Source organism: Bufo bufo, chromosome 8 (assembly GCF_905171765.1).
Source record: "Bufo bufo chromosome 8, aBufBuf1.1, whole genome shotgun sequence".
NCBI lineage: Eukaryota > Metazoa > Chordata > Amphibia > Anura > Bufonidae > Bufo > Bufo bufo.
Window position 1 is genome coordinate 26,837,070 of NC_053396.1, and position 18,656 is coordinate 26,855,725.

The 18,656-nt window shown below is 47.0% G+C and overlaps 1 protein-coding gene across 1 annotated transcript; it reads left to right on the forward strand.

The window, feature by feature from the left end:
* Positions 1–434: 434 nt before the first annotated feature.
* Positions 435–18,656, forward strand: LOC120977952 (actin-associated protein FAM107A-like). The gene is made up of 6 exons (XM_040406141.1): positions 435–484; positions 12,967–13,011; positions 14,337–14,434; positions 15,181–15,301; positions 15,544–15,685; positions 18,437–18,656. The coding sequence occupies exons 1-6, from the start codon at positions 444–446 to the stop codon at positions 18,551–18,553; spliced, it is 564 nt and encodes a 187-aa protein (XP_040262075.1). The 5' UTR covers positions 435–443; the 3' UTR covers positions 18,554–18,656.

Sequence of the window (18,656 nt, forward strand, 5' to 3'; positions counted from 1 at the left end):
TGTTCTACTGTAAGTACTACATGCATCAAAATAAAAAAATTTTTAAAAAAACTAGATAAAAAACACTTAAAATGTTTTTTTTTAACAAATCTAAGACATTTTGATTCAACTATTGACACAAATATGATAAATGTTACAGTATAGATAAATTTATAGTGCTTATTTTTAAACACAATTTACATCAATTCAATGATAATGAATTCAGAATAATATTATTATTATTATTAGAACTTTTTATGTGGTAAAGTCCCTTTGGCTGAGACTTAGTTGAAGTGACTTCTGTTTTTCCTGTGGATCAGAAACAATTGCAGCTAATTAATAATTTACAAGTGCTGAAAACAGAAGCTAGGAATGAGAGCAGGTCAGGATCTGCGGTGACAGGGCATACAGACAATTCCCTAACCGTCTGCGTCCTGTCTGGAGGGTCCCGGGAACGTCTGGTGATGTCACAGACCCCAGAGGAGAAAAGCCTCACCAAGACCATGTAAGATGCCAAAACTTATATTCAATCCAGAAAATAGAACCTGTCATTTTTTTAATATTTTATAAGTATAAACTAGCAGAAGGACCCGGCTTCGCACGGGTATATTTCATCTATTTCCTTTAGGGTTCTTTCACACGTCCGTAGTGTATTGCGGATCCTCAAATTGCAGATCCGCAATACACCCGGCCGGCACCCCCATAGAACTGCCTATTCTTGTCCGCAATTGGGGACAAGAAAAGGACATGTTCTATTTTTTTCCCGGAGCCGCGGACCGGAAGATCGGGGGCGCACTCCGGAAATGCGGATGCGGACAGCACACTGTGTACTGTTCGCATCCGTTCCGGCCCCATAAAAAATGAATGGGTCCAAATTGCGGAACGGATGTGGACCCATTCTGTGGACGTGTAAATAGACCCTAAATGTTTGTGTGTGTCGTTAAAAGATATCAACAGTATCCCACATAACAGTGACCTATACAGCACCCCGCCCCTTTAACAGTGAACTCCACAGTCCCCCACCCCTTAACACTGACCCCCCCCACAGTGCCCCGCCACTTTAAAATGGGACCCCTACAGCAGCCCATCGCTTTAACTTTGATCTTCACAGCAGCCCCCCTCCCTCCCCCCTTTAACAGTGAGTTTCACAGCACCCCATTCCCTTAACAGTGACCTCCACAGCACCCTGCTGCCTTACCAGTGACCTACAGCAGTGAAGAAAAATGGCTGGGTTGTTATGGAAACCCGGGGTTAAACTGTGTGTATGTGGAGACTAAGGGTCTGCGAGCTTCTATTGGCTGATAAGGGACATGTGACCGTGTGTATGGCAGATGGAATATGAAGAGAAACACTTGCAGGCTTGTATTGGCTAATGCAGGTCATTTTTTGGGAATATCTCAGGAACGGTACGTACTAGAGATTTCTTTCCAGGTAGCAAGGGATGTGTATACCAAGTTTCGTTGAAATCGATTGTTGTATTTTTGAGTGATCGTGGAACATACATACACATATACAGTGGATATAAAAAGTCTACACACCCCTGTTATAATGTCAGGTTTCTGTGCTGTAAAAAAATGAGACAAAGATAAATCATTTCAGAACTTTTTCCACCTTTAATGTGACCTATAAACTGTACAACTCAATTGAAAAACAAACTGAAATCTTTTAGGTGGAGGGAAGAAAAACAAAAAAAAATTAAATAATGTGGTTGCATAAGTGTGCACACCCTCTTATAACTGGGGATGTAGCTGTGTTCAGAATGAAGCAATCACATTCACAATCCTGTTAAATAGGAGTCAGCACACACCGGCCATCATGTAAAGTGCCTCTGATTAACCCCAAATACAGTTCAGCTGCTCTAGTTGGTCTTTCCTGAAATGTTCTTAGTCGCATCCCACAGCAAAAGCCATGGTCCACAGAGAGCTTCCAAAGCATCAGAAGGATCTCATTGTTAGAAGGTATCAGTCAGGAGAAGGGTACAGAAGAATGTCCAAGGCATTAGATATACCATGGAACACAGTGAAGACAGTCATTATCAAGTGGAGAAGATATGGCACAACAGTGACATTACCAAGAACTGGACGTCCCTCCAAAATTGATGAAAAGACGAGAAGAAAACTGGTCTCGGAGGCGACCAAGAGGCCGACAGCAACATTAAGGACTCATGCACACGACCGTATGGCTTTTTCATTGTTTTGCGGTCCGTTTTTTACGGATCCGTTGTTCCGTTTTTTGTTTCCGTTGTGTTTCCGTTTCCTTTCCGTTTTTCTGTTCCGTTTTTCCATATGCCATATACAGTATACAGTAATTACATAGAGAAAATTGGGCTGGGCATAACATTTTTAATAGATGGTTCCGCAAAAACGGAACGGATACGGAAGACATACGGATGCATTTCCGTACGTGTTCCTTTTTTTGCGGACCCATTGACTTGAATGGAGCCAAGCACCGTGATTTGCAGACAAGAATAGGACATGTTCTATCTTTTCACGGTACGGAAATACGGAAATACTGAAACGGAATGCACACAGAGACACTTCAGTATTTTTTGCTGAACCATTGAAATGAATGGTTCAGTTTATGTACCGTATACTGAACTCAAAAAACGGGCAGTATACTGAACGCAAAATACTGTCGTGTGCATGAGCCCTAAAGGAGCTGCAGGAATATCCGGCAAGTACTGGCTGTGTGGTACATGTGACAACAATCTCCCGTATTCTTCATATGTCTGGGCTATGGGGTAGAGTGGCACGACGAAAGCCTTTTCTTATGAAGAAAAACATCCAAGCCAGGCTACATTTTGCAAAAACACATCTGAAGTCTCCCAAAAGCATGTGGGAAAAGGTGTTCTGGTCTGATGAAACCAAGGTTGAACTTTTTGGCCATAATTCCAAAAGATATGTTTGGCGCAAAAACAACACTGCACATCACCAAAAGAACACCATCCCCACAGTGAAGCATGGTGGTGGCAGCATCATGCCAAGGGGCTGTTCTTCTTCAGCTGGAACTGGGGCCTTAGTTAAGCTAGAGGGAATTATGAACAGTTCCAAATACCAGTCAATATTGGCACAAAACCTTCAGGCTTCTGCTAGAAAGCTGAACATGAAGAGGAACTTCATCTTTCAGCATGACAACGACCCAAAGCATACATCCAAATCAACAAAGGAATGGCTTCACCAGAAGAAGATTGAAGTTTTGGAATGGCCCAGACAGAGCCCAGACCTGAATCCGATTGAAAATCTGTGGGGTGATCTGAAGAGGGCTGTGCACAGGAGATGCCCTCGCAATCTGACAGATTTGGAGTGTTTTTGCAAAGAAGAGTGGGCAAATCGTGCCAAGTCAAAATGTGCCATGCTGATAGACTCATCCCCAAAAAGACTGAGGGCTGTAATAAAATCAAAAGCTGCCTCTACAAAGTATTAGATTAAGGGTGTGTACACTTATGCAACCATATTATTTTATTTTTATATTTTTTCTTCCCTCTACCTAGAAGATTTCAGTTTGTTTTTCAATTAAGTTGTACAGTTTATAGGTCACATTGAAGGGGCAAAAAGTTCTGAAATGATTTATCTTTGTCTCGTTTTTTTACATCACAGAAACCTGACATTTTAACAGGGGTGTGTAGACTTTTTATATCCACTGTATGTGGGCAAAAGTGGTTGTCCAATTGATCCCAAAGTTAACTTTTCCTGCCTGTTATAGAGATTTTTTGAATTTATTTCCATATACTCACCATAGAGGAGGACTGTAACTACCATAGGACCCTTGGTGACAATAGAATAGATCTATGAATCCATATGCAAACATCTCCCCCCTAGTGGTGGCCTCAGGTCAAGGGCCTCAGAAGTCATACCCCCACTGATCATAGAGATGTGCCATCACTTTATAAGATGGCAAAGACCCCTTTAAAGGGCATCTGTCAGCAGTTTTGTACCCATAAAACTGGCTGACCTGTTACATGTCCGCTTGGCAGCTGAAGGCGTCTGTGTTGGTCCCATGTTCATATGTGCCCGCATTTAGGGGTGCACCCCCAATAAGGCCAGGTGAGGCGATCGCCTTATGCAGCACCAGGTAGGGGCAAGAGGGGGGCAGCCGAAGGGCCATGGGCTGAAGGGAAATTGCACACAGTATCACAGGTTCTTTCAAATTACTCACCAAGGTATATAAAGATCAAGTCAGAGGGTGGTGGGAAATACAGACCCTAGAAACCTATATTCAACATCAGAATAAATATTACACAACTGCTGCAAGAGCAAATTACAGCCATAAACAAATTCTCCAACAGCCCTGACTTTACTCACAAGGAGGGTTTTCTGCAGCAGACCGTGGAGCGGTTTACAGCTCAGTTAAAAAAGAGCGCAAACACTCCCAATTCTTGAGGGATAAAGCGGAATTTAAAGAAGGGCGCTTCCTTGAGTTTGCGACTAAGACCGCAAGGACCCTCGAGGTCGAGACAGAACCCTCATCATCGGAGGGCGAAACTGAAATAGAGGGCACACCTTACCCTAATAGTCAATATCCCATCTTCCATCCTTCTAATAGAGGGCCTAGAGGTAGAGGAGGAAGGGGCAGGAGACCTTGATCACGGGGTGTTTTTTAGGGAATCAACCCACGACGTCATACACTTTGAGGGACAAAAAAAAACAATAGCATATCATCAAAGGACGAGTGCAGTCTGCCCTCAAATTGCCAACACCACAGAATTGGGCAAATCAATGGATAAGTTGCAAATCATTAATTTATCTGATAGGACCCTAACGGAAACCGAGATGGGGCTGCTTAGTAGGGGACTATCATTTTTCCCCACCTGTTCATATAGCTCCTTTGAGTGGGTAAAGGATCTAACCAGGGGTGGGATTCAAATTTTTAACAACAGGTTCCCTACTCAGCGGTGGACACGCAGCATCACAACATATGTTTACATATACATACACCATATATATGCAACACACATAAATACACCATATACATTTTGGCGCGCCCCCTGCGTAGCTCACCTGGCCCTGGTCCTGTCTGCAGCAGCTGGCTTCTCCTCTGTGTGGTCCTGGTATCTTCTCTCTGCCTCAGACAATCACTCGCTTGAGGACTGTATTTTTCGCCCTATAAGACGCATCTAGGTTTTTGAGGAGAACAATAAGAAAAAAATATTTTCCATTACACCTCAGGTCAGACCAGCAATCAGACCCCCAATGTTAATCAGACCTCAGATCAGACCCCCAATGCCTCAGATCAGCCCCCATGTCAGCCATCAGCCCCCCATGTCAGCCATCATGCCCCCCATGTCAGCCATCATGCCCCCATGTCAGCCATCAGCCCCCATGTCACATTTCACCCCCTCAATGTCACATTTCTCACCCCTCCCTGTCAAATCACCTGTGTCACATCCGCCCCTCACATTTCTCCCCCTCCATCCATGTTGTCACATTTCTCCCCCTCCATCCATGTTGTTACATTTCTCCCCCCCTCCATCCATATTGCCACATTTCTCCCCCCCTCCATCCATGTTGTCACATTTCTCCCCCCATCCATGTTGTCACATTTCTCCCCCCCAGGCCCCCTCCATGATCCATATTGTCACATTTCTCCCCCCCGCCCCCATCCATGTTGTCACATCCCCCCCCCCCCTGGCCCTCTCCATCCATGTTGATGTTGTCACATTTCTCCCCCCCATCCATGTTGTCACATTTCTCCCCCCATCCATGTTGTCACATTTCTCCCCCTCCATCCATGTTGTTACATTTCTCCCCCCCTCCATCCATATTGTCACATTTCTCCCCCCTCCATCCATATTGTCACATTTCTCCCCCCATCCATGTTGTCACATTTCTCCCCCCATCCATGTTGTCACATTTCTCCCCCCATCCATGTTGTCACTTTTCTCCCCCCCGGCCCCCTCCATCCATGTTGTCACATTTCTCCCCCCAGGCCCCCTCCATGATCCATATTGTCACATTTCTCCCCCCCCCCCCCCCCCCCCCCGCCCCCATCCATGTTGTCACATTTCTCCCCCCCCCCCCCCCCGCCCCCATCCATGTTGTCACATTTCTCCCCACCCCTGGCCCTCTCCACCCATGTTGATGTTGTCACATTTCTCCCCCCCCATCCATGTTGTCACATTTCTCCCCCCCTGACCCCCTCCACCCATGTTGTCACTACCCTAACACGACCTGACCTGTCCTGACTCCTGCTGTCTGCTTCTGGCTGCGACTCTTCAATCTTGCTGATGGCTGTGTGAGTCAGACACAACACAGTCAGTCAGCTCGCCTCTAGACAGTCCCTGGCTGCCCCCGCCACCGCGGTGCCTCTCACTCAACAGTCACGCCCCCGTGGCCTGAGCCATGTGACCGTGTTGCCATGACTCGGAGCGGCCAGCACACGCAGGCTGGGGGCGGGCGGGCGGAAGTGATCAATAAAAAAAAAAAGGTCATTTGTTGCTGCGTGCGGGGGATTTGAGTGAGTGAGCGGCTGCTGAAGCCGGGTTTTGAAACTGATTTATGTTATGCTGCAGGTAAGTACCGGATCGGGATTCCTGCTTCTCACCGGTCCTGCGAACCTGCTGTAATTTTAACAAACGGTTCGGCAGAACCGGAGAGAACCGGCTGGATCCCATGCCTGGATCTAACCCTATTCATAAGGAATCCCAAATCACGTTTCTTGATCTCACCATCTTCAGGGATTGTGATGGCAACGTTGGCACACGTCTATTTCGGAAGAAGACCGCCACGAATAGTCTCCTTAGGTGGGACAGTTGCCATCCCTTGCCCTTGAAGAGAGGAATTCCCAAAGGACAATACCTTAGGGTAAGGCGCAATTGTTCTAGGATGTCTGACTTTAGGGCTGCCTCTAACGATCTGCGGTCAAGATTCAGAAGTAGGGTATACCCACAACACGTGTTAGCCAAGGCCTATCAACACTCTTTGGCCTTGAATCGTGACACTTTGTTGACAGCGCAAACAATTGCGCATTGGGGCCACTTATGACGAGGCACACGATACGGTAAGAGAATTACTCACCAGTTATTGGGGCATTTTAAAATCTGACCCCGACATTGGTCATCTGGTAGGAGATACACCTCTGATAACATACCAACCTGGACGCAATCTAAGAGATCGTCTGGTCCACAGTTTCTTTCAAGCCCCCACTACAACCACTTGGCTGAGTACCAACCTCAAAGGGACCTTCCGATGTGGAGGATGTGTGGCGTGCTCTGCTGTTCAGTTGGGTGCTACATTCACCTGCAGTGTAACAGAGCAAACGTTCACCATCAGATCCTTTGTCAATTGTAGGACTAGAGGGTTGGTATATTTGGCCACTTGTATTTGTGGAAAACAGTATGTGGGGAAAACCTTTAGGGAATTCCGCAGAAGAATCGCAGAACATCTTAATGACACCGACACCCCAATTGCGAGACATACATCCACCTTACGCGGTGGCAATGCGGATGTGATGACATTTCAGGCCATAGAGATGGTGAGAAGATCTCCAAGAGGAGGCGACTTTGACAAGCGATTGTTACAAAAAGAGACACAGTGGATTTACCGCTTGCACACACTCCAACCGCAGGAACTTAATGAGTATAACTCTTTTGTCTGCTTTCTTTGAGTCCCGATGCATGTAGGTTGTCTCACACTACTATGGGGAGTGCTTTTGGCTGATATTCAAATGAGGATACGATATATCCTGCCCCGCTCTATATTTTCATCTTAGAGTTGGGTACGCTGTGCGTCACCTCGAAACATTATGGCAAGTCACAGGGTGCATCACCCCTACATTCCAAGATAATCCAGGACTTTTCATGTCTCAGAGTTATTTACTATAATTACTACACTTGACTACTTACCAGAATAAGACAACGATCCCTGTTCCTGCGTTGCTGCTATGCTACCTTATTTATTTTAAACCGCTGTTCGGTCACTCTAACATTAGTATACCAATGTTTTGACGACATTCGCCTGTGATCGTCTCACAGAGGGGGCGGGTTGGTTGTTGCGGCATTGCCGCGCCTCCTGCTTCCTTATTGGCCGCCCCTGGGGCTTGATCCAGAAGAAGGGGAGGAGTCTCCTCCTTTTATAGCGCCTGTCCTTGCGGCCGCGTGCTGATAGCTGCAGCCTCTGTCACGGAGGTCAGCAGCTGACTTGTTTGTTTGTGCTTCTACTCACATTTTATGCTCCTGACAAGCAAAAGATGGCGAAACGCGTCGAGCGATCAGTGGGGGCAAACCCATGTTTTTGAATTGTCGCTTGATTTGCGTTCACACAACAGAAGTGGTCTGCGTCAATCCAGCCCTCTGTAGTATGTGAACAGGTGCACTCAAGCTTTTTGCTCACAACCAGGTAGTTAGTGTCCCATGATTCGTGCTCACAGGGCCGACAATCAGACATCTGGTTCATATCCCTGAACAGGTGGTTCTTGATCCCGGTCGGATCCAATGAGTAGATGTTTATCAATGGATTAGTTTGTTAATTTAGTCCAGGGCCATCTAGACTGGGTGACTGAGCAGAGCACCTTGTCCGTGCCACGGTGCACACTTTTGGTTGTGTCAGATTACTACGGCCGGCTGGCGTGGTTTTGCAGCCATTAGTAGTGCACCTGAAGTGGATTTCTTGGTGACCTTATCCACACCTGAGCGGTACCGCTGATCGTGGCTTTCCATGTGATACCTCGATCCGCCTCATGATCCGTGGATAGGTCTGGTCACTTAGAATTTTATATAGTCAGTAGGTTTCCTTTCCTCACACTTTCTGCAAATTTTATAAAGTATTAGTCTTATCTAATCCCTATAGCGGTCCTTACTACAGTGATTTATATTTTTGATGGTGGAACGTATACCACTATTAGCTTGTCAGTGATTTGAGGACTGTAACTACCATAGGACCCTTGGTGACAATAGAATAGATCTATGAATCCATATGCAAACATCTCCCCCCTAGTGGTGGCCTCAGGGTTACCCACACTGATCATAGAGATATGCCATCACTTTATAAGATGGCAAAGACCCCTTTAAAGGGCATCTGTCAGCAGTTTTGTCCCTATGACACTGGCTGACCTGTTACATGTGCGCTTGGCAGCTGAAGGCATCTGTGTTGGTCCCATGTACATATGTGCCCGCATTTAGGGGTGCACCCCCAATGAGGCCAGGCGAGGCGATCACCTTAGGCAGCACCAGGTAGGGGCAAGAGGGGGGCAGCCGAAGGGCCATGGGCTGAAGGGAAAGGGTTAGGTTAAGAAATTGGCATTGGGAAGGGGGAGGGGGCCACGTTTCAGTTTTCGGCTCAGGCAGGAGAAAGGCTAGATGCCATGTTCATATGTGCCCACATTGCTGAGAAAAATGGTGTTTTAATATATGCAAATGAGCCTCTAGGTGCAATGAGGACGATGCCTTTACACCTAGAGGCTCAGCTCTCTCTGCAGCTGCCGCACCCTCTGCACTTTGATTGACAGGACCAGGCAGTGTAAACATAATCACACCTGGTCCTGTCATCAAACTGAAGAGGACGCAGCAGCTGCAGAGAGAGCAGAGCCTCTAGGTGTAATGACAACGCCCCCGTTGCTCCTAGAGGCTCATTTGCATATATTAAGAAAACATTTTTCTCTGCAATGCGGATACATATGAACATAGGACCAACACAGATGTCTTCAGCTGCCAAGTGCACATGTAACAGGTCAGCCAGTGTCATAGGTACAAAACTGCTGACAGATGCCCTTTAACTCTAGGACTGTGTAAAGTCAGGCAGAGGGTTTTCTCTACTTGTAAAGACGCACAGTTGTCAGAGATCTCACTAGGGATGAATTTTACAATGGCGCTCTTTGCATATTAACTATCTGAATGATGAATCATCCCAGACAGCATAACAAATAGTTAAACTGCGGCATGCTGTCCCGCGGGGGCTGGGCTCTGTGTAGAGGAGGGATTGCAAGTTTTCCTAGAAAAGTAGAACAAAGTTACTGGTAACGGATAGAAATAATATGAAAGGTTGTCAGGTTTCCAGTGTGGAGTGGAAGAGAGGTTTCTGAACCACTAAGGCCTCTTGCACACGACTGTGTGTCCCCCGTGGCCATATTGCGGCCCGCATACGGCGGGTCCGCAATACACGGGGCACCGGACGTGTGCATTCTGCATCACGGATGCGAACCCATTCACTTGAATGGGTCCGCAAATCCGGAGATGCGGTGTGGAAGGAACGGAACCACGGAACGGAAGCACTACGGAGTGCTTCCGTGGTGTTCCGTTCCGTGCTTCCATTCCGCCAAAAAATAGAACTTGCTCTATCTTTTAGCGGAACGGACGGATCGCGGACCCCATTCAAGTGAATGGGTCCACGATCCGCATGTGGCTCGCCGCGGTCGGTGCCCGTGCATTTGCGGACCGCAATTTGCAGTCCGCAGCACGGGCACGGTGGGTGCAAGAGGCCAAATTCTGTTGAACCTCTCTGGGTTCATGCACACGAACATGTGCCAGCCATGCCCGTATTGCGGCCCCCAAACAGCGGGACCTCAATGTGCACAGCGTGTCATGGATGTGGACACATCCACTTGAAGGGGTCCACAATCCAGAAGATATGGTGCGGAGGCACGGAGCTGAAGGCCACAGAAGCACTGCATTTTGGTCGGTGCCTCCGATACATGATGTCGCCTTCTAGCTTTTATATCAAATATATCTCCAAGATTTCAATATGTCTAATTTAATCTTACTATAATTGTGGGTAATTGTTCTAGGCTGAAATCGGCCTATTATCAGTCTGAAGACACGTGAAATGAAGTTGTGATCTGGGGGCAGAAGTTTTTTGGGCTCTATGGTCAGATTTTCTCTAGCCCGAAATACCAGAAAACAGAGACCAATAGTCTATATGGGCAGCATGGTGGCTCAGTGGTTAGCACTGGTGCCTTGCAGCGCTGGGGTCCTAGGTATGAATCCGACCAAGGACAACATCTACATGGAGTTTGTATGTTCTCCCCGTGTTTGCATGGGTTTCCTCCCTCACTCCAGAGACATACTGATAGGGACCTTAGATTGTGAGCCCCATTGGGGACGACGTGACGCTAATGTCTGTAAAGCGCTGCGGAATATGTCAGCGCTATATAAGTGCGTAAAATAAATAAATAATGTAGAGAAGACTTTTATGCAGTAGAAACAAACAGTCCAGCTGGCGATGTGCATTGCCCAGAAATATCATCCTCAGCACATCACTTCCTGCTGTAGCTAGCATTTTTGGAAACTTTTTTCCATCACATTATACACTGCTCGCTTCCATGGTTATCACCACCCTGCAATCCATCAGTGGTGGCCGTGCTTGCACACTATAGGAAAAAGCACCAGCCTATGCGCGCTCCCATGGTCTCAGCCACCAGAGAGGCTGATGCACACTATATGAAAAAGTATCCGCCTCTCTGGTGGCCGGGACCATGGGAGCGCGCATAGGCTGGTGCTTTTTCCTATAGTGTGCAAGCACGGCCACCACTGATGGATTTTAGGGTGGTGATAACCATGGAAGCAAGCAGCGTACCGTATAATGTGATGGAAAAAAGAATCCAGCCAGCAAAGGAAGCAATATGGAGAATCACAATACATTAGTAAGTGGCTGTACATGATAAATAGCACTTGCTGAAGTGAGACAACCCCTTTAATAGTAATCAGTTTAGATATTTCTTGGGCTAAGAGACTTGGACCAACCTGTCAATATCTATTTTAGAGTAGAGCAACTTTCCAGACTAAAAGGAAATTGCTTAAAAGGGTCTCCCATGATTAATGTAAAAGTAAGAATCAGACATCATACAGTACATGACAATCTCTCTCTAACAAAGCCAGAACCAGCCCTGGACCTCACATGGATCCAGAGATCTCCCCATCCATTGCTCCAATTGCTCTGCTAGATTTATTTCCGTCTGGCAGCGGGAGCATGTCCTTTCTGCTGCAGCACTCTCTCTCTATCACAGCTCAGAGGGTGTGTCCTTTCTGCTGCAGCACTCTCTCCCTATCACAGCTCAGGGGGTGTGTCCTTTCTGCTGCAGCACTCTCCCTATCACAGCTCAGGGGGGGGTGTCCCTTCTGCTGCAGCACTCTCCCTATCACAGCTCACGGGGTGCCCTTTCTGCTGCAGCACTCTCCCTATCACAGCTCAGGGTGTGTGTCCTTTCTGCTGCAGCACTCTCCCTATCACAGCTCAGGGGGGTGTGTCCTTTCTGCTGCAGCACTCTCTCCCTGTCACAGCTCACGGGGGGTGTCCTTTCTGCTGCAGCACTCTCCCTATCACAGCTCAGGGGGGGGGGTCCTTTCTGCTGCAGCACTCTCCCTATCACAGCTCAGGGGGGGTGTCCTTTCTGCTGCAGCACTCTCTCCCTGTCACAGCTCACGGGGGGTGTCCTTTCTGCTGCAGCACTCTCCCTATCACAGCTCAGGGGGTAAGTCCTTTCCACTGCAGGTTCTCCGGTTCCTCTAGATCTGATCTTAAGAACCAGGACAACAGACATGGCAGACATTGAGCAGATTCTTAGCTAAATGCACTCTCAGCCAGGTCCAGGATTCAGAACTGACCACTCTGGCAAGTCTGTCTGTTCCTGAGCTCTGCTGGCTTATCAGTGGTGCCCTCTGTACCCCCTAACACCCAGGGCACATAGCCCCATCTAGGTGCTGTCCTACCTCTGGGCTTCCTTAGTTGCTAGGGTCTACAGTAATGGCCGCATGTGCCTTGTACATCTAGCGTCTTGCTTGGTTTCTATCTTGCTGTACAGAACGTGTGGACGGTAGAAGTGAAACTGGAGATGGGAGCTGCCATATCCATTATTAAACATCTGGATGATGTTTCCTAGACGTTGAGACTGCAGTAGATGAATGACTATTGTAAAGTCCTGGGCACAGACATGCCATCATACACAGGGGAGGTGCCCCACATGTCTACACACCTGCCTAGGACTTTTATACATGTTTACAATGTGAGATATTAATTCTGGTGTGATGATTCCTTCCTTTTTTGCCTGTGTCCCATACAGAGACCAACAGTGGAGAATGAATCCACCCATCCCACCACAGTGCAGGTAATGACGACAGCAATGACTGTGATCTAACAGGATAGAGGGATGGATTGATGATGGACAGATAGATGGATTGATTGAAGGAGGTATGCATGATGGATGGATGATGGATGGAAGGATGGATTGATTGATTGAAGGGATGGATGATAGAGGGATGGATGATAGAGGGATGAATGGATGATGAAGGGATGGATGATGGATGGAAGGATGGATTGATGAAGGGATAGATGATAGAGGGATGGATGATAGAGGGATGGATGATAGAGGGATGAATGGATGATGAAGGGATGGATGATGGATGGAAGGATGGATTGATTTATGAAGGGATGGATGATAGAGGGATGGATGGATGATGGAGGGATGGATGGATGATGGAGGGATGGATGGATGATGGAGGGATGGGTGATGAATGGATTGATGGAGGGAGGGATGGATGATGGCTAGATTGATGAAGGGATGGAAGTTGGATGGATGGATGATGGATGATGGATTGATAGAGGGATGGATAATGGACAGATTGATGGAGGTATGGATAGATGATGGATTGATGGCAGGATGAATGACAGGTAGTATACATTGCTGGTTTCCATGGTTATGACAACCCCACAATTCAGCAGTGGCGGTCGTGCTTGCACACTATAGGCCTATGTGCGCTCCCACGGTCCCAGCCACCAGAAAGGCCGATGCTTTTTCCTATAGTGTGCAAGCACGACCACCACTGATGGATTGCAGGGTGGCCGTAACCACGGAAACGAGCAGTGTATAATGTGATGGGAAAATGAATCCAGCCAGCAAAGGAGGCAATATGGAGAATCACAATACATTAGTAAGTGTGATAGAGGGATGCATAATGGATGGATTGATGGAGGGATAGATGGATAATGGATTGATGGATGAGTGAATGACAGATAAATAATGGATGGAGGAATGGATTGATGGAAGGATGAATAATAGATTATGGATGGATGGATTGATGGAGGGATGAATGGATCTGAGGAAGGAGATATATTTGGTTAACCAACGTAGTACAGCATTGACCAATGTCTAATGGCCTCCACCACCCTCCTCAGGATCCAACCAGCAGTGTAATAGAAGACTGGGTCCCATGGGCTCCCTCATTATAGTGCTGGGATTTCCCGCCCAGGACAGAAGTCTCTGGTGTTTTTTCCCCCTTTACGTGACCCTTGGGCCAGTTCTTCACTTCTACTAGTTTCCCATGAGGAGACCATGTGAGCCGTGGCCCTGAAGTCCATACACCCGCCTCCAGTTGGTGCACACCTCTTTCGCTCCGGAGATTTCTGACGCTATTATCCTATCTGCATTGGCAGGATATCACAGGAATTATGGATGTGGGCCAAATGTCAAGTCTTGTCCTCACTGCGTATGCCCTTTGGTATTGGGAACAGTCTGCCAGCTCTCAAAAAAGGTGGGTGAAGGATTGCTCTTCCTATAAAATCAGAGTGCGGGAGCATTTTGTCTTAGAACTGTGTGGTGTGCTGTTCCTCTGTTATTACCCCTGGAAATGTAGGAATAAATTAAGTGAGTGTTACCATTTACACACTGTGAAACTATCAGTGCTGGCGAGCAAAGGGACAAGGGTGCTTGACAGGAGCAGAATGGATTTAAAAATAATACTCACCGATCCCACGCTGCTACCGATCCAACGCTTTTTAGGTCTCCTGATGCCCTGGGTCAGGTCACTGCTGCGACTACAGTTTCTCTATGTCAGGGATGCCCAACCTGTGGCCCTCTAGCTGTTGCAAAACTACAACTCCCAGCATGCCCGGGCAGCCTGCAGCTATCAGAGCATGTTGGGAGTTGTAGATTTGCAACAGCTGGAGGGCCGCAGGGTGGGTATCCCTGGTCTATGTGGTACGATTTCCTGTGTCAAGAAGGACCACAAAGTAGAAACCAGAGGAGAATTCAGAAAGCGGTGGGAGATTGGTAGAGTTTTCAGAGATTAGAAAAATATGGAAGTTTTTTTTCGAGAAACAACGCCACGCCCGGTACTGCACCTTAGTCAAGAGGGGCGCTGTTTGGATTGGCACAGCTGACAGCAGAGAAGGAGAAAAGCAGCATGGTAGAGGGGTTATCAATCAGATTCAGGTCCGAATGCGGCTCAGAGGTGAAGAATAGTTGGAGCTGCTGGTTCTGATAACGTTATTTCCTCAGCTGCAGGCAAAGAAGGGTCTTGTAACTCAGTCTCCATCACACCCTACAAACCTGACAACCCTATGAAATCCTCGCGAACCCACCAGGAACTGCACCGAGAACTGCTGCTCACGTATAAGAAGTAGGTAAAACGAAAGAATTCAGAATATTTGTGCCAGTTTATACATTATCTATTGTTACTATTCCTTAGAAGCAGAGAAATCTGCTTTTTCCCTACGAACAGCGCCACTCTTGACCAATGGTTGTGTCTGGTATGGCAGTTCAGATGCACTGCAATACCAGACACAGCCTGTGGATAAGAGTGGTGCTGTTTCACTTCTTCTAACCAACTTTAATCATTGTACGACTACTTAACACTTGCAGGGGCCTGGTCCTACACAGTAAGCCTGAACTACTGCGCGTTATGGAGAAGAGAAGGTCTCAGTGGCAGGAACGTCAGGACACAAAGACGTCTCCTTGCCCCCTACAGCAGGAACTGCACAAGTGGCAGCTGCGAAGAGAAGAGGTATATATACATATATCCATTCCAATATGGCGTCAGGTAACAAGATATCCTATAGATATCATATAGTTCCACCAAAAAACTGCCAGAGTTTGCAGTAAAATTGTGTTCCTCTACCATCCGTTGAGGTTGACCTCACCCCTGTTTAGTAGTGGATGGTGGGAAAAGAGGTTTTCCAGGAATTCACACTGAATACCTATCTTAAATGGGTTGTCCAAATTTTTTTACTTACTACCTATCCACGGAATAGTTTATAAGCCACTGGGACCCCTACTGGACACCAGAATAGGGTAACGTGTCATCCATTGGAATGGGACAGCAGTTGAGCATAAATGCTGCTGCTCCAAACACTATGGGATTGCTGGAGATACTGTAGGTGAGCACCGTACTCTGCTTCCCTTCTGCAGTTGCAGTGCGCCACGGGTGAGACGTCGGCCAGGGGGTGCCTTTAAGATGTTATAAGGGTTAAAACTTTGTCGTGACGCCAGTTGCATTTCAGCAACGAGGGACTAAGTACCCCTAAGTAGATGGCAGTGGTGGTACCCAGGGTAGGAATTCCAGAGCGGTGTAAGAGTTGCCTAAAATGTCCCTTTAGGTGTTTTGGCCTGCACTTGTCATGGTGCTCCTACCTGGATATCCGGGAACCCCAGGCGTAGTCGTCCGCAGCGGTGCAACTAAGATTGATAGGTGATGAAGATGAGGGTGAAATAACTTGAGTCCAGACTTGTATTAACGTTGAACACAGCTTTACTTTGCATAAACTTTCATCAGGGAACAATCTTCCAACTTTATCTTGGTTATCAGCAGATTTTGGCATAAGGTCTGGCAGGCAAACACATTCGGCTCTTCTACATCTGTACTCTTTCAGCTCTGCTATGCTGGCTGGATTAAATAGGAACTTTTTCCTTTCTGCTGTAGGCTGCAACTTATGTTTCTGTAGTCTGACTCGGTCTTTATCTTTATCTGTATCTTTGTCTTTATCTCTGTCTTTATTCAGGGAATCTTTATTCCTGACTCTGGAGGCACTCAGCTTTGGCCTCTGGGCCCAGCAGAGCAGAGAGGCCCTGCTGTCCGGCACACAGCCTTCCCCAAGGAGGGGATCCTCTAGACTCACTCTCACTAGCTAAACTCTTCCCTCTCTAGAGAGGGCTAAAATGGATAGAAGATTCCACTCTAGGCAAACTAGCTCTGCCAAGACTGCCGCCATCTGCTGGTAAACCAGGCACATTACATATAAACAGTCATTTGCAAGGAAAATAAATATACATTGTGCAGGACATGGCAATAAATACACAAGATGACACAGGATCAACCATTAAAGATAGTGGAGGGCGCAAAAGGTAGTAATACAGTTACACAGTCCCTTAGACTATGAATGGGACAGCAGTGCACATGCTTGACTGCTGCTCCATTCAAAAGAAGCACAGCACCCCTGTTCTTGTGATTGGTGAGGGTCTCAACGGTAAGACACCCAGCGATTAGACACGTATGAACTGTTTATCGGTGATAAGTTTCAATCTTGGGACAATCCCTGTGTGATCAGTGGGTCCAACCCTCAGGACCCCATCCAGGGATGGACTGGAAACTTAAAGTGGCCCTGGAAGAAACCTAAAAATGGCCCCATGTTTAGGGTGGGTCCAAATTGACAAATGGCAGGACTATACACAGAATTGGGCGGGGTCACCAATACTGTAGTGCAGAACAAAATGCTGCTACAGCAAAACCAAATACCACAGTGCAGCACAAAATACTGATGCGTGCACCACAGTATGAAACTGTATCATCATGCTGAAGGATGGCGATAATGTTGAATTCAGAAGGGCACCTGTGGCTGCTGGCCAGGTGCATAACCACCTGGTGCTCCTAAATTAATTTGTGCTGAGAGCATCCGATCTTTATGTACCTGGCTGACGGCCAAGAGGAGGGCTTGGGCAGCCCTCTGGGTATCGTCCCACCAGGAAATTTCCCTGTAGGATCTATGGCCAGTTCGCCCATGACCACATCAATCCGAGAGCATTTTGTTGACTACAAGGTGTCAGTTAGTGACATACTTAAAAAGCCTAGACCATTTACCAAAATGACCTCAGCTCTCATTATACATCATAACCTCTGCTCAGATCTCATCATAGCTCCTCTCCTCAGCTACTATTATACCTCTTCACATAGGCTCTCATCATACCTCCTCACTTCAGCTCTCATACTGTACCTCCTCATCTCAGGACTCATCATACCTACTCACCTCAGCTCTCATCATACCTCCTAACCTCACTTCTTATCATACCTCCTCACCTCAGCTCTCATCATACCTTCTCACCTCAATACATCATACCTCCTAAATTCAGCTTTCATCATACCTCCTCATTTCAGTTCACATCATACCTCCTAACCACAGATCTCATCATTCCTTCTCATCTCAGCTCTCATCATAACTCGTAACATTGCTCTCATCATACCTTCTCACCTGAGTTCACATCATACCTCCTCACCTCAGCTCTCATCATGCTTCCTCACCTCAGCTCTCATCATGCTTCCTCACCTTAGCTCTCATCATACCTCCTAACTTCAGCTCTCATCATGCCTCCTCATCTCAGCTCTCATCATACCTCACCTCAGTTCACATCATACCTCCTCACCTTAGCTCTCATCATGCTTCCTCACCTCAGTTCACATCATAGCTCCTAACTTCAGCTCTCATCAATATAATCTTGACAAAGATAAATAAAAAGGATACTTTTTGGCTTCTTGCTATTGCAGAAAGAGCAGAAATCAACGAATGAAGGTCCAGCAGTCCATGAGTTCCTCAAAGTGAGAGAAAACCTTCGTAAATCCTCAACAAAAGATGCCCAGAGTCCACCACCACCTGTCAGCTGAATACAACTTTCAATAATGGACCTGTCCAACCACAATATGACATGGACACTTGTCCTTTTGAGATACTTTGCAGACTGTTTGCTCCATCTGTGTTCTGGTGGTC

Excerpts from the sequence above, each read along its gene's own strand:
- LOC120977952 (XM_040406141.1), top strand. The coding sequence starts at position 444 with ATGTCACAGACCCCAGAGGAGAAAAGCCTCACCAAGACCAT. Across the intron at positions 13,012-14,336 it reads CCCATCCCACCACAGTGCAG|GATATCACAGGAATTATGGA; the intron begins GTAATGACGACA and ends CTGCATTGGCAG. Across the intron at positions 14,435-15,180 it reads TCTGCCAGCTCTCAAAAAAG|CTGCAGGCAAAGAAGGGTCT; the intron begins GTGGGTGAAGGA and ends TTATTTCCTCAG.